The 15,944-nt window shown below is 36.8% G+C and overlaps 4 protein-coding genes across 7 annotated transcripts in view; 3 read left to right on the top strand and 1 right to left on the bottom strand.

Annotated features, from left to right (window-relative positions):
* Nucleotides 1-8,899, top strand: part of ktub (Tub domain-containing protein ktub) — a 34,683-nt gene extending 25,784 nt beyond the window's left edge. Inside the window, exons 2-6 of the mRNA XM_068290090.1 lie at nt 6,907-7,201; nt 7,259-7,693; nt 7,747-7,937; nt 7,998-8,135; nt 8,196-8,899. Of these exons, the coding sequence (XP_068146191.1) occupies nt 6,907-7,201; nt 7,259-7,693; nt 7,747-7,937; nt 7,998-8,135; nt 8,196-8,465 (1,329 nt within the window). The 3' untranslated portion in view covers nt 8,466-8,899. The remainder of the gene's footprint in view (nt 1-6,906; nt 7,202-7,258; nt 7,694-7,746; nt 7,938-7,997; nt 8,136-8,195) is intronic.
* Nucleotides 2,592-4,903, top strand: LOC137577577 (glycerophosphocholine phosphodiesterase GPCPD1). The gene has a single exon (XM_068291077.1). It carries the CDS (start codon nt 2,790-2,792, stop codon nt 4,815-4,817), a length of 2,028 nt encoding a protein of 675 aa, XP_068147178.1. The 5' UTR covers nt 2,592-2,789; the 3' UTR covers nt 4,818-4,903.
* On the bottom strand, nt 8,889-14,092 carry Tmtc3 (Transmembrane O-mannosyltransferase targeting cadherins 3). Of its 3 annotated transcripts, none has more exons than XM_068290087.1 (3): nt 13,973-14,092; nt 10,878-12,154; nt 8,889-10,808 (listed from the first exon to the last, which is right to left on the bottom strand). In XM_068290087.1, exons 2-3 carry the CDS (start codon nt 12,004-12,006, stop codon nt 9,142-9,144), a joined length of 2,796 nt encoding a protein of 931 aa, XP_068146188.1. In that variant the 5' UTR covers nt 12,007-12,154; nt 13,973-14,092; the 3' UTR covers nt 8,889-9,141. The 3 variants fall into 3 exon arrangements, with proteins under 3 accessions (XP_068146188.1, XP_068146189.1, XP_068146190.1); XM_068290088.1 differs by lacking the exon at nt 13,973-14,092 and adding an exon at nt 13,689-13,801; XM_068290089.1 differs by lacking the exon at nt 13,973-14,092 and adding an exon at nt 12,743-12,759.
* A 280-nt stretch (nt 14,093-14,372) lies between these two features.
* Nucleotides 14,373-15,232, top strand: mago (mago, exon junction complex subunit). 2 transcript variants are annotated; one of them, XM_068289983.1, is made up of 3 exons: nt 14,373-14,450; nt 14,520-14,795; nt 14,854-15,232. In XM_068289983.1, the coding sequence occupies exons 2-3, from the start codon at nt 14,535-14,537 to the stop codon at nt 15,034-15,036; spliced, it is 444 nt and encodes a 147-aa protein (XP_068146084.1). In that variant the 5' UTR covers nt 14,373-14,450; nt 14,520-14,534; the 3' UTR covers nt 15,037-15,232. The 2 variants fall into 2 exon arrangements, with proteins under 2 accessions (XP_068146084.1, XP_068146085.1); XM_068289984.1 differs by having other exon boundaries at nt 14,423-14,446.
* Nucleotides 15,233-15,944: the final 712 nt, after the last annotated feature.

A 15,944-nucleotide genomic window follows, 5' to 3' on the forward strand; every position in this document is an offset into this window, starting at 1 on the left:
CTGCTGCTGCTGCTGACTTTACTCAAATTTCCTCGTTTTTGTTTTGTGGGTGTGCGTATGAGTAATCATTTTATTACGCGACCCCTAAAAGTATGCCACATATGTTGGCGATGTGTTTTTTTATACCCATTAAAGGCTGGGTTAAAGGGCATATAATGTGGTAAGAGGAAGAGTCATCAACAGATAATGGCTAAGGTTTTAATGTTGCCAAAAGAAAGTTCTACTGTTTCCGGACCCTGTTAAAAAAGGAAAAAAAACTATGGGGCATATTAGAATTAGAAAAATGTTTCTGATTTAAATACAGTTATTAAAATTGAAATGACAATAAATTAAATTAACATTTAAAGATTATTAGTCTTAAATTAATGCTATTATTACTTACTTTGCCCAAACTAAAAACTTTCAAAGAGTTTTTTCCTTTAGTTTAGTTTGACTTCATTAATTTGTTCTAAATTTGGACTTGTTGTAAATTTGCACTAATTTCTTCTTCTTCAATTCATGGACTGCTTGTTGCATTGCAATGGCATTGTACTTGTTCGATTACAGCACCTTTTGAAAATTGATGAAATCATTTAAAATTATTCCAAGTACTTACCTAATACGAATCTAATCTTTGGATAACATTAAAGTCGAACTTAACTCAGTTTGTTAGTTCATATTAAAGACATTAGTTCATCCCACTAATTTTCAATATATTTCAATATCCATTCAAATATTTAGGAGCTTATTATCAAATGATTTAAGGACATGTATATTTCTTTCCATTTCAAGTCCATGGTTAACCCTTAAGTTGGGATGAAACATTAAATTCATTTAATTCACTTAAAAGCCCTTTTTATTATGCAAGGTATCTTCAAGTCGTCTTCACAATCTAATCTTAATGTAGAAACGTTTTATGTTCCGTTTTTTAGTATCCCAACTGCAACGCCCTCTAATTATGTATATGCAAATTTTATCATAAAATTAAAATGAACGGCCTAAGCAAAAAAAAAAAAAAAACATTACCACAGTCTTTCTAATGGGCGAGTTTAATGTTAATTTCTAGAAACTGATTAGCTTTTAAGCAGAAACAATGTGTATTAAAGAAATGCCTCTCTGGAATAGAAGATTAGATCTGACATGCTTGAAAAACAAAGAAAATCGTTAATAATTTGCAAAGGGCTCAAACTTTTTGACTTACGATTAACGAAAACTGAATTTAGTTAACATTACAAGGGAAAAAAAAAATCGTGACAAATCTCTTATAAAATAAAATGTAAAAAAAATAAACTTATTGATTTTTTTCAAATTAGCAGAAATCAAAAATTACAAACTTAGTTTGACAAATTCTTCAAAATTTTAGGAATAACAATAATATTTCTCAAGTGCATATATCAAATCAATATCAAGTTTTTAAACTTTTTTACAGAGGAGTAAATTTTTAATAGTAAAGATTGTCTTTTCAGTAAATTAGTTTTATTAGTTTTAGTTTAAACAACTTTATGAAATTTAAAAATTTCCACTTCAAATAAAAGGTTTACTTCTATTTTTGCTTGTTTTGTACTTTTCACTTTAAAGAACTGAAGTTTGGACCAAATATTTTTGATTTTTGTTTTAGTTTTTTAAGGTGTTATAAATGTAAAAAACATATTAAAAAGATTTCGTTCCGAGACTAGGTTTAATTTTAACAGCATTTGAATACATAATGGTCGAAAAGTTTTTAAAATACAACAAAAAAAGTTTTTCCAAGGGTAGGCGGAAACTGGTGAACCTTTTTTTTTTTGTTGTAAATTCCAACTTTAGGGTTGAACATTAGGTAAAGCCACTGCAATTCTTGGAAAGTTGAAGCTAGTTCGAAAATTCAGTTAACTTTAAAAGTGCATCGATCTTTAAAGTTTAGGTTTCCAAAATCAGTTTTCACGATCGTTTCTCTCTGACAATTGAATTTTATTCAGCATGGCTAATAAAAGAAAAACAAAAGAAAAACAATAGAAAAACATATTGAACGAATTCGAATATAATCTCATTTTGAATGTTCCTTTCATTTTCCGCTTCAATTTCCTGTCTGCTCTGTTCTATTCAGTTCCGTTTGTACGTACGTGCTCAGGACTTGCCTGACTTTTCTCACTTAGTTCCACCAACTGATTTCACATTTCCACATAATCAAGTTTGCCCCATAAAAAAAAAAACCAAGAAGAAAACGAAGAAAACTGTCGTAAACGTGCCTTAAAGGCACGCAAACTTAAATCCGTTTTAAGAAGTTGTTCAGGAAATACGCGAGACAAAAACGAGTCTTTAAGCTGAAAATGCTTTTGAGCCAAACTGTACACTAATTCAATGGATTATCTACAATACGACAATTGTTACGAAATCTAATGTAATTGAGCAAGGCGGATGAATTACACGGACGAATTTGACGAAACTTTCACCATGTAAATTGCTCAACTCAACATCAGGGGGTCAACATGGCCCCCTTTGATGGATTGAGCGCGGAGATGGAAGCTTTTTTTTTTATGCCCCCCACTCAAAATCTAATTCATTAAAACTATTACTGAGCTTTTCAACAACATCTCGTGCCCACACGTGCTAGTTAGTTGGTTCTGTTAGTTAGTCGGAGATTTGCAATCGCGTAAATATATACTCACTCAGTCACTCGCTTATCACCTGAACAACGATGATGCCTTTTGCTATAAATCTTTCACTCTGAAAAAAACGACCGATAAGGCAGGCGACCATTCAGCCAAATCAGTTCAGTAATCGCCTTCGTAGTGCCCAGATCAGACCAGACCACTGACCACTGACCAAAGACCATGTCAGCTGGTAAAACTATTCTTTCTGTTCTCACCGTGGCCTGGCTGAGTGCCCTGTGTCTGCTGCCAGTGGAGACGCAATGTGACAGTGATTCGTATTATGAGAAATACTATGCAGCTCGTCGTTTTATACCACCCAAAAGGAATGCTCCATTGCTGTTCAATTTTACGCTAAATATTCCTGAGACTATACATCTTCAGGCAGATGAAAGACCTGCCTTGGTGGGCAATTTACCCATTCTGGGTGAATGGCAATCATCTAAGGCTCTTCTGCTCAATAGCACAGCGATGCATAATGTGTGGACGGGATCGGTATTGATACCACAAAATAGTAGTGTTGAATATCGTTACTTTGCGGCGGCGGTGAAGAGTCCTGGAAATGTGCAAATTCGTCGCTGGGAATCGGGTGTGGAGGCAAGATCATTTAATACAACAAAATTGCCTGGAAATCGTACAGATATTTTGCTGGACCTAAAACGCGGTTGGCTGCAAAAGAGCGGACAAATTGTTCAGTTTAAGATATTCGGTTTGGAGGCTCTTATGTTAGAGGAAGAGGCTCCCGAGACGGCAGCAGGACAACTACGTCTACGCCTACAAGCTGTAGATCCTGCTACGCTCCAGCCCATTTTGACTTCAGCTCGTGCCAAAGTGGAATACGTGAAAATGTCCTATGGCAATAGCAAATTGAGGCGTCAAAAGGAATATGGAGTACCCTACACCAGGCAGGATATACTCATGTTTCATATAACTCTTGCGGAGGCAGAACAGGTGGCCTATCTGGTGGAGGTCTATGCCGAGGATACATCAAACAATGTGATACGTTTGCTGGGCTATGCCCATTTGCAGCCACATACATTAAAGAAAAGCGAGGGCAAAGTGAATCTTCAGTTGATCTCACCAGTTTGGCAACGAGTAATTGGTAGCCTTCACTTGGAGTATCTTCTGGTTAAACCCATGACAAATGGCAGCTTTGATTTTCGAACTAGTTTTGTGAACTATTGGCGTTCCAATTGGACTTCACTCGAGATAGGACATCGTGGTTTGGGCAAGAGTTTAACCATGGCCTCCAATGCAGCTCCCCTCATAGAGAATACTCTGGGTTCCATGTTGGCTTCAGCCGCCTTGGGTGCCGATCTAGTTGAATTTGATGTACAATTGACCAGTGACTTGGTGCCCATTATCCATCATGATTATGCCATACGGGTATGCATCGATTCCAAGACCCCGACTAGCCGCGCTGATCTCACAGAAGTTTTGCTGAAAGACATCACCTACGAGCAATTGAAGGAACTGAAAACTTATCAGATTATTAATAACAAAATCATTGAATATCCTGCTCATAATAACGTGGCCAATGAGGAGCAACGTCTATTTCCCACACTTCAGCAGTTCTTCCAGCAAGTTAATCTCAGTGTGGGCTTTGACATTGAAATCAAATGGCCTCAACTGAAAGCGAATGGCTTGTACGAGAGTGAGCAAACCATTGATAAGAATCTATTTGTGGATCGCATATTGGAAGTGGTGCAAAAATATGGCTGCGGGCGGCTCAATATATTGAAAAGTTTCGATGCCGATTTGTGTACCTTGTTGCGTTTCAAACAGAATATGTATCCAGTTCTATTTCTGAGTGCCAGCACGGAGAATGCCTTTGCCGATCCACGTGCTGCAAATGTCGAACAGAGCATCAATTTTGCCCAGGCTTTCGATTTGGCTGGCATAGTACCAAATGCAGTGTTCATTAAGGCGGATCCTTCGTTGGTACAGCGTGCCAAGGCTCAAGTGCCATTGATCCTCCTGTGGGGTTCAGATATTAAGGATCGTGAGTCCATTGATTGGTTCATCAAGCAGGGACCCACTGGTGTTATCTATGATCGTTTGGACTTATGGTTGCCAGCAAATAAGACAAGTGCCTTTGAGGCCGAAGAGGATTTACCCGAATTCTTTCAACTACAGTGTTCACCGGCTGGCAAAGAACGTGTGGTCAATGCCACCATTGAGAGTATATTGAGTAATGTTAATTTTCTATAGATAAAGTCTACCCACTCCCCACTGTACTCTAACTAGTTTGAAAATAAACGAAAGAAAACCCTTTACAAGGATTTACCCCAGACTAATTCGTTTGTTTGTTTTGATTTCGGTTTGAACTTGGAATTTAAATCTTTTATAATGAAATCATGGCCATCAATTGTACCCCCGCCGATTCAGACAAGTGGCAAATACTATAACATAACGCGGCATCGGATCGGTTCCCCTACAAATTGTGCAAATTACCTGCAGCCTCAAATCGTTTTGCATTTACGTATTCGCAAAAAGCTATTAGGGTTACCCAAGCTTATATATGTACATACATATATATATATCCACATTTTTTAGTACAATTACTTGCTATGATCTGTGGGTGTAGCTTTTCAGTAAATTTATTTACTCTAGCTCAAAAACAAATTAGCTACAAATTACATATAATTATCAAAGATGTTCCAAATACATAAGTAATTTGTTATTAGACAGACAAATAGTTTTGAGTTTAAAATCATTACCAAAACGTGTTGCCCATTGTAAATCTCATCGAACGATAAGAAACTAAAATCAAATCGTTCCTATCGCTTTACTGATATCTTCAAGTATTTGTTTTTTTCCTCAAGTGGTTGATTTATATAGATGATATATGGGGAATTATATATCAACAAGTTGCTAACCATAACAAAGAAAACAAAATAATGGAGTCTCAATCTAAAGTTATTATTGTCTGAGGGTCAAAAACTCGCAAAGTATATTGACGACCCTCTGAACTCTGCGACTATAGATGGTTATAACTTATCTCTATTGCAGATCACAAGGACACATTCGTGTAATAGATTATTTGCCTCCAGAAGTCCCTCAAACTGCCATAAACTTTCCCTTATTTTAAGTGTATATTTTCATCCAAAAAAATTATAAAATATTGAAGATTTTCTCGAGTTTGAATATGTATAAAATGTCAAAGAATTTTCCTAATTTTTGGGAAAGAAACCTTATTAAAATAATTGATAGATACTAATTGGATTAGATTTTCTCTTCAAGATTGGAAAGAAGTGAAATTAACTTTTTTTATAAATTAATTTCAATTTATATATTTATAGCAAATTCATTTAATTCTTGGAAATTTTTTTCAAAATTTCTAAATCAACAAATACATATAAATTATATATGCTAAAAGTTAAAAACTTTTCCGAACTAATGTTCCCCAAATGCAAAATTTTATGGAGGGCAATTCAGAATAATTTTAACATTAAATATTTTTAAATTTCCCTCTTTAATTCGGTCCTGAAAGGATAAAATCTTTTGTATTTATGTAGCTTAGGCAATTCTTATCCGATATTCGCATAAAATATCCTATTCGATGGGGAATATTCTTAAATTATTTATTATAAACATTTAGGCATTAATTTAGGCTTCACAAAATGATTTATTGTTGAAAAACGCCATTAAAAACAAAACAAAAAGTGGAAAAAAATGGAAAATTCCAAGTTTATTTAGGATTTGTTTGATAGATTATTGGATTCATTGAATTCAAATTTATGTGGATTAAAATGGTTAATCAAATGAATCCTCTAAAGGGTAATAAAGCCCGCTAAAGGATACTTCGAAATGTCCTATAAGTTTCCCCATTAAATACATATATGGACATGGCTCTTGAATAAATTTCAAGGTATTTCAAAAATTTTGTCAGATCAAAACATAAATTATTAGTCTCTACTTTTCTACTTATTGTTTTGTAATGAATGACTTAATAACAATAAGTGAACCTTTTTTTTTTTTTGTCTGTGTATTTCAAAATCAGGTTTTATATGAGAGATTAATTTACGAACTGGCTTACAAATAATTTAATAACAATTAGGGATCAAATTAAAACCAGTTTTTTAATCAAGATTGTTATGTGTTTAATATAATTTGTAATGCAAACATCAAATGAGAGAATGGCGAGTTAATATTCAAATTTCGTTGAATTCGTCACTTTTTCTTTAATTAATATTAAATGCGGCAAATAAATCTATCCCTTATATTAACAGATTTCACTTAACTTTACTCTGATTTGATAGATCTGCAACCCTTTTTTATATTGACATTTTTTTTCCAGCGTCAGCTGATGGAGGCCTATATCCGACAGAAGCGTGCCTCGCCAGGCATGGTCCAGGCTAGTGACCTGCAGATCAATCGTCCCATGTCGGGAATGCGTAGCAATAGCCGGGAACTGCATGCCTATGATGGACCGATGCAATTTATGAGTTCGCCACAGAATCCAGATCAGATATTAACCCATAATAGCAGCGCCACTAGTCACATAAGTGGACACAATCTAGTCTCTGTGGGTGGTGCAGGAAGTCGCAATAATTCGAATAATTTACGAACTTTAAGCACCATTAGTCAAGAGGGTAAGACGATAGATCAATAAACAAAGTTATGTTAACGTAAATGATTTTGAATCTTAGCCGATTTAATTGAGGAAATCTCATCACATGAGCTGGAAGATGAGGAGAGCAGTCCTGTGCCCATGCAGGAACAACAGAAACCTCTGCCACTTAGCGCCACTCGAACACGTCAGCAATCCTTTAGCGATACACTGGATGAGGATGATTATGCCAATAGAAATATAGCAGCAGCTGCTCCAGTCCGTCCAGCCGGGATGGCTGCATCGCCGTACAAAGAGGCCAACCTGGAGGGTAGCAACGGCACAGCGAATGGTGGTGAATCCGAGGGCGATGTCATTGGAAATATCGATCAGTTTGTTATGCAACCGGCGCCACAGGGTGTTCTCTATAAATGTCGCATTACCCGTGACCGCAAGGGCATGGATCGTGGTCTATTTCCCATATACTATTTGCATTTGGAACGAGATTATGGCAAGAAGATCTTTTTACTAGGAGGTGAGTGGGGAAAGACTGAAATTATATCATTCTTAACATGTAAATTATTCCAGGACGTAAACGCAAGAAGAGCAAAACCTCCAATTATATAGTTAGCTGCGATCCTACGGATTTGTCTCGTCAAGCCGATGGCTTCTGTGGCAAATTGCGTTCCAATGTCTTTGGCACATCCTTCACGGTCTTCGACAATGGCAACAAAGATAGCACTGAAAGTCCACGTCTGGATTTGGCTGTCATTATTTATGTGAGTAGATCTGCGAAAAGAAAATAAAGAGATGTTTATTAGATAATCTTCATCCCACAGGATACCAATATATTGGGCTTTAAGGGACCACGTAACATGACTGTGATACTGCCAGGCATGACCGAAGATGATCAGCGTGTTAAAATTAGTTCAGCAGATCCCAAACAACAAGGCATACTAGATCTATGGAAATTAAAGGTAAAATCCTTTTTACTCCTCCGGAAAACACTTGTTAATATTCTGCTTCTTCCTTTGTAGAACATGGACAACATAGTGGAACTGCACAATAAGACGCCCGTGTGGAATGATGAGACTCAATCGTATGTCCTTAATTTTCATGGTCGTGTTACTCAAGCATCGGTGAAGAATTTCCAATTGGTACACGATTCAGATCCCGAATATATAGTCATGCAATTTGGACGCACTTCAGAGGATGTCTTCACCATGGATTATCGTTATCCTTTGTGTGCCATGCAAGCCTTTGCGATAGCTCTCAGTAGTTTCGATGGCAAAATTGCCTGCGAGTGAACTTCACTAATTTATGTATTTTTTTTGTGGGGGTCAGACGTTGCCTTATATAGAGAAAGAGTAGGAAGGATGTTGAGAATTATTTTCTAGTCACTCGGTTCGAGAGAGAGAGGGAGATGAAAAATATGTTTGGGAGGGAACAAGTTTTAGGTAACAAATATTCAGAATCTGCTCACCGAATTTTTTGTAAGAAGAACAAAAACCAAAAACGAAATTATCAGAATATGAATTGTACAATTCGCATTTTTAGCCTTTAGAATCAGAAAACTATATACATTAATATCAACAAAAACGAAATCAAAGAATATTATACTATTAGTGTTTAAGAGAGACTAAGCTAAGCTCTCCCCCATAAATGTTTAAAATTATTATAAGTTTCCCTATATATATGTCTATATATGATTCAAATAAAATGCATATAAGTACATGACAAAGTGTTAATTTATTTTAATTGAACAAATAACAAAAAAAAAAGTTCTTTTGTTTATTGTTCAACTTAAGTATTTTATGTTTACATTTTAAGTACAGCAATCAACTAGAATATAAATTATATTTCGTTTGTATATACAAAAAAAAAATGGATCAAATGTTTATATATAGAGATTCAGTCACAATATCTGAGTTTTCGTGTTGGATATATATCTTCTTGCTGATTGTAGATTAGATTTGCTTAATGCTACAGACGTTTGCGTTTATTTTGGCCATTGCGTTCAATGGATTGCTTAAACTCTAAAGGATCGTAGTCCTCGTAAGCAATTTGTCTCTCCAGGGCCGTTTCAGGTAACTTGTTGATTTTCTGCAGACGTGCCTGAACAATCTGCAAATGTCGTCCAATATAATCCTCTGCGGGTGCCAAACGTTGAGCATAATGCAAACAAGCCGCTGCCTTGGCCAAACGTTTGCGTTCCACAAACACGACACAAAGATTATGCATTCCCTGTGTATTGTTTGGATCATGTCGTAGAATACTGCGATAACATTTCTCGGCTGCATCTAAGTCTTTCATATGATTAATGTAGATATCACCCAAGAGGATCAAACCCTTGACATGAGATGGATGATGACGTATTAGTTGATTAAGAAAGGGCACAGCATCCAGGGGGCGTTGCGTATCCGCCAAGAGGAGAGCCAAATTGAACAGGGCACTACGGAAATCCGATTTCAAATGTATTGCCCGCTTAAAGAACTGTTCGGCCTCATCGTGACTACTCTCATCCATGGCCAGCATGCCGAGATTGAAGTAAACCTTTTCATTCTGTTGATCCTTATCCAAAACTTGATAGAGACGCGATTTAGACAATTGACGTGCCTCCTCACCGCCCAGTTCTTGCAGTAAAATAGCCGAATTGAGTAAAGCCTGTTCATGTTCCGGATACAATTCAATGGCCTTATTGAAATACACTTGAGCCTGTTGACTTTTGCCCTGCTCTAAGAAGACAACTCCCAGATTATAGTAGATATCAGCATTTTCACTATCATACAGCAAAGCCTGTTCATAGACCTCCTGTGCCTGAGCAGTGCGATTGAGTTTCATTAGTATATCCCCACGATTTATATACGCCTGAACATAATCACTTCTCATGCTGATGGCCTGCCGATACAAATGGTCAGCCTCCTCCAAACGTGTCTGATTCTTGGCTATCAAATTGGCCAAGTTAATGAAGACATTCAAATGATTTGGAGCTATGCGAGCATGATAGCTAACTCCTGGTTTGGCCTGGGGGAAAAGAGCTTTCGCCCGTACATATGCCTCTTCGGCTTCGTTATAACGCTTAAGATTATTCAATGTGCGTCCCACATTAATGTGGGCTCCAATATCATCGGTTTGTATACGGACTGCCTGCTGAAAGTACAGTAAAGCCTCCTCGTAGCTCCCTTCATTCTCCAGAGCGTGACCCACATTATTATAAAGCTTGGCATTGCGTTGATTTACATGAATGCCCGACATAAACAGCGAATATTCTGTGCGCCAGTCAAAGTTTCGTTGATAAGTCTTCAAGGCATGCGAGAACATTAAGATCCAGAGCGCAGCTTGACCCAAAAATTTCCATTTAATGCTGCAACGTTCTTGCAACTGTTGAGAACCATAAGCCACCAGTAGACAATAGCCCATGGATGGCATATACAAGATACGTTCGGCCACCACAAATCCCACAGGGAAAAAGAGATTCGAAGCGGGCAGAAAGGGTAAGACTATCCAGCCCAGACACATTAACAAAGTTCGTGATTGTGCTGAATTACGGGTAAAGCAAGCTTTGGCAACCAACAGGCCAAGAGCCACAAAAGTAAAAACTGTGGCCACATTTCGGCAATCCACGAAGCCTTCTAGCAGAGGGACAGTACCTAAAAAGAAAGATGGAGATATATAAATAAAGTCTTCCTTGGTTTTGGCGAGAATTTTAAAGGACTTACCCATTGTCCAATCGCAGCAAAGCAACGAGGGACACAGCAAGAGCCAACAATTTAAAAATATGAGGTATGCATAGGTCAATTGTCGCTCGGGAGTATCTGCTGCCGAGGCGGGATTATCAAAACGTGTGAAAATTGGCAATTGAGAGCCCATCACATAGACACGTCCCACCAACAGGCACACAGTTAGGCCGGCCAAAAATACCAAACGTCGCCACAAAACCGTTGATGACGACCAGCGTCGAGATTTTGTTGAATTTACCGATTTTGGTGACGATTGCTGACGCTCCTGTTGTTGATTTTCCTCAAAGAGTCTTAATACGAGACGAAACATTTCCACCGGCTTTATTTGTTGCACCACAAACAATTCATAGACCACACAAATGCCGGCAATGGTTATGCCTTGCTCTTTGCTCAGCATGGAGGCCAAAAGACAACTGCCAAAGCCACCAAAAAGTTTTAGCCAATTGGTGTGACGTGTTGATAAATGCACCGAATCGGCATAGCTGAGAAATGCGGCCAAATAGCAAATGGAAGAGAGTAATTCAGCACGCCCAACAACCCCAGTAACGGCCTCTGTATGCACTGGGTGAATGGCAAAGAGGAGAGCGGCCACAAAAGCGCATGTGTTGTGTCTTGTTGTTGTTGTTGCTGAGGACGTTGCATTACTGCCACATTGACGTAGCAACAACCGGCACACCCGACGCCATAGCAAGCACACAGCTAAATGCAGCAGCAGGTTGATTAAATGATAACCGAATGGCTCCAATGCATGCAGCAAGTAGTTGAAACGGAATGTTAGCACTGTTAACGGTCGATACGACTTATGAGATTGCTCCTTACGCATTGGTGTGCCCCAGAAATCGTTGAGAAAAACATTCCTGAGAGGTGTATGCGGACGCAAGTCCTTGTTATCCCTAATGGCACTAATGTCATCGAAAACCAATCCGCATCTGGTACTATTGCAATAGCAGACGATGCAAGCAATCGTTAGGCAAAGGAATTCGAGTAGATTCCGTTGCGAATTACTCTTTTGCCTCTCCCGGGCATTGGTGGAATGTGCTGTTGGTTGCTGTTGATGTAGTTGTTGTTGCTGTTGTTGCTGGAGCTGCAGGCTAGAGTTCGTTGACATGTTGTTGACTTTGCGTTTTTGCTTCGTTACTTCGTGCCAGTGCGATATTTCATGTATCCATAATTATTCTAACCAAACAGGCAATCGGAATGTAGTAAGTTGCAGTATGTATGATAGGAAAAAGCTTTCAAAAAGTTTTCTACATGATCTGAAATGGAAGAGTACAGATATAAATAGTAAATAGTTAGATAGATATATGCATGTCCATTATATACATTGTACACATATAGTAAAAGGCATTTAATGGCTAAAGTTTTGTGTTTGTCATTTACTATTACTTTAACTTTATTATAAGTAGCAGCTCTTTGCAATGTTTCCAGGATAACATTAAATTTTATAGTTTTCTGTGTCTGGAATATTCTTTGTCTAAATACTAAACTATTAATATTTTTATAAATGAGTATACTCCTCCTAAAATCTATTATCTATCAATTAGGTGTTTTAAAATGTCAGCTTATAGTTTATCCGAAACATGTTTTTCTTTTTAATTTATTCGAATAAATTGTATTTATTTTTTAAGTTTATTAATTATAGATATCCTATTCTACATGTGAGCATTAATTACTTTGTCTGTTTATTATTTGATTTTAAATCTTGATCTTAAAATATCCTTTTTCCAGTTAATTATAGAAATGTTTAATATATCGACCTTTACAATACATACATAAGATTATTCTCTGCCTTTATAATCTAATTCTATTGTCTCTACAAATCCCTTTGAGCTTTAAAAACTTACATGTCAGATATATGTATGTACAATTTCCGTTTTTACTGCATTACAGAATTACTACGTCTACTTGCACACTAAGGATACATACAGAAAAATTCCGTACACATATATATATATGTACATATATCCGTGTCCTTTATATATATATAAGTGTTTTCACTTGAAAAAGTTTTTCCTTTTGAAATTGGCGACACTCTGTTTATTGTTTGTTTGACAATTGTCTTAACAAAATCGGTTTTAATTGGCAACTTTGGCAAGTGGCCCGTTTGGTTTTTTTCTATAAACTTTTTAATAATTGAAGGAAAACTCTGTAAGCAACAACAATGTGATGTGCGGAAAAATCAATTAATGCGCAACAAAGTAACTTCGTCCCGGTTACTGTCCTCGATACCAACTGCTGTTGCAGCCACGGACAAAAGGGCTCCGAAGTTAACAAAGTTGTAAAAGTTTTGGGGCAGACAGAACGCCGGCAACAAGAGAGAGAATGAGAGAGAAAGAGAGTGAGAGCAAGTTGGGAAAATGCAGCTAGCTGCTGCAAAAGCGAAAAAAGGCGCCTTGTTTTTGTTTGTGTTGCTAATATTATGAAGTCATCACATCCCAAGCAGGAGAAACAAGGATATTACTAGGCGGGGCAACAATGTTGCACTCAATGTCATCGATTTTTTTGTTGTCTCGTCGTTTAACCAACCACCGAGAAGGCGTCGCAGTAAACGCTTGTAAAGAGCGCAGGGAGCAAAATGTGTGTGTGTGGGCTCCAGCTGAGCGCAACTTAGTTGCACGACCGACTTTTTCCCGAAGGACGATTTGCGTGTGGCACGTGCTGGAGTTTTCCCGCCATTAGCTGCGCATGATTCTTGCTAAAAACATATCCTTGCACTTTCACTTGCCTCTAACTCTGGCTCTCTCCCTCTCTGTTTTTGCAAACTCTTACTCTCCCAAAACAATTGCTCACCCTTTGAATAAGTCTCTCTTTTCTCTCTCCTCTTGATTGGCTCTCAGTAGTTTAATGGATGTTTGTGTTTTTGTAAAATTACTTTGACCGAGATAATGTTTCTGAGCTGTGCTTGCTGCCTTTCTCTCCTTCTTCATATGGGAGTGAGACGCCATTACAGTCCCACGCACACCCACACATACGCATCCACCTACACACATATGCGAAATTCGCTTTGCCACTTTGTTGCAAATTTTGTGTTACAATGTTGTTCTTAACAAATATGATTACGGGTGTTTACTAACCGTTATGTTGCTTTAGTTGAGGTAGTTGCATTTGTATTTCAGTTACATTTTTTAACACAAAAACAATGGCAAAAATAAATCTCAGTTCACCGCACGCCTGGTTTGTTGTTGTGATAACAATTTATCGATAGGCCAGCTACTTCAGCTGCTTCTTCGATATTATCTGACAGAGATGGCAACGTGAAAAGCAAAATGGCTGAAATTTAAAGCTAAATGAGGAAAATTAATTTTTTAAAAAAATGAATGAGAACATGACAAATATAAATTAAATTTGTACAGCAACTTAAATGATAATTATCATTTATAATCAAATTTGACCATTTTTTTAAAGTACAGTTAGCAATCAAACTAAGTCAATATCGTAGAGGTTGCAACTACAATTCACTGTACCACGCCAACCCCAACGATATTTTCTACAAAACGGTCACTCTAAAATTAGAAAAAAAAAAAACTCAGCCGGGCCGCATTTCTATTGTTGGTAAAAGTTTGTTAATTTTAAGAAAATTATAAAATTCATGAAATAACATTAAATGTTAAACTTTTTTAGAGTTTAATAAAAACCATGCCCACGGAGGATTTCTATTTACGTTATTATGTCGGCCACAAAGGTAAATTTGGTCACGAATTTTTGGAATTTGAGTTTCGGCCCGATGGCAAACTTCGCTATGCCAACAATTCCAATTACAAAAATGACACAATGATCCGTAAGGAGGCATTTGTCCACCAATCGGTGATGGAAGAGCTCAAACGTATCATTATTGATTCGGAAATAATGCAAGAAGATGACTTACCATGGCCGCCACCAGATCGCGTGGGAAGACAGGTTAGTACAGTATGTACCAACTAATAGAAACAGCTTGTAAACGCTACTTTCATTACAGGAGTTGGAAATTGTCATTGGCGATGAGCACATATCGTTTACAACATCCAAAACTGGCTCACTAGTAGATGTTAATCGTTCCAAGGATCCAGAAGGCTTGAGATGTTTCTATTATCTAGTGCAGGATCTTAAGTGTTTGGTCTTCTCACTTATCGGTTTGCACTTCAAGATCAAGCCCATATAGAAGGCTTCTCTTACTCTCACGTATTGTAGCTTAAGCCGTCTAATTTTATTATGAACAGACCCCCGATATACCCCAATGGATGTTTCAGAATCATATACATACATATGTACTTGTAAGAGATTTTTAGTACAAGAGATGTTAGATAAGATATGTCCGGAATGAAATTAACTTGAATAAAACAAATTTTTGAACTACACATTTTGTAAAAGAAAAACAAAGAAATTGTATGCTGAAACGGGAATTATTTTTTCTAAAGTCATCAAATATTTGAACGAATTTTAAAAATCAGAATTCCATATCGGTTTTTCCGGCTTTTGTTAAAGTAGAATTTTATCCAAAAGGAGTTTAAGTGGTTTATGGCAAAACCTACCTATTTTATTTAAGTATTTGTAATGATATCTAAATCACATATAATTATTTAGTCCGACTTTTCAGTCAACCAGCTAATCTTTTGAGAGCTTCTATTATTCCTGGGACTTACTTTTGACTATCTAGTCCGATTTTCCAGTTAATCCGTTAACCTTTTAAGGAATCTCTATTATTTTTCGAACTTACTTTTTTGACTTTATTATAGTATTACGAATCATTGAGAATCGGTTTTGTGGTCATAAAACTCGCCAAATAATTGTAATATGGGATTTTTTAAGTCCTTAGGTGCATTTATCTATACTATTAATTTGTCCATGAGAGTACATATGTACATTGGCATGTAAAATATTATTGATAAAATATGATATATTGGGCATGACAGATTGCAATTCCATATATATTATTGACATTTACTTACAACTCACGAAATCTATGTACAAATTCCAATTAAATTTCATCCTAAATGGAATATACGTTAAATTACTTTGAGAAATCGAATGATATTATATGAACATTTAAAAATAAAAAGTCATTCATTG

The sequence above is a fragment of the Drosophila tropicalis genome, unplaced genomic scaffold, assembly GCF_018151085.1.
Source record: "Drosophila tropicalis isolate 14030-0801.00 unplaced genomic scaffold, ASM1815108v1 contig_593, whole genome shotgun sequence".
Lineage (NCBI taxonomy): Eukaryota > Metazoa > Arthropoda > Insecta > Diptera > Drosophilidae > Drosophila > Drosophila tropicalis.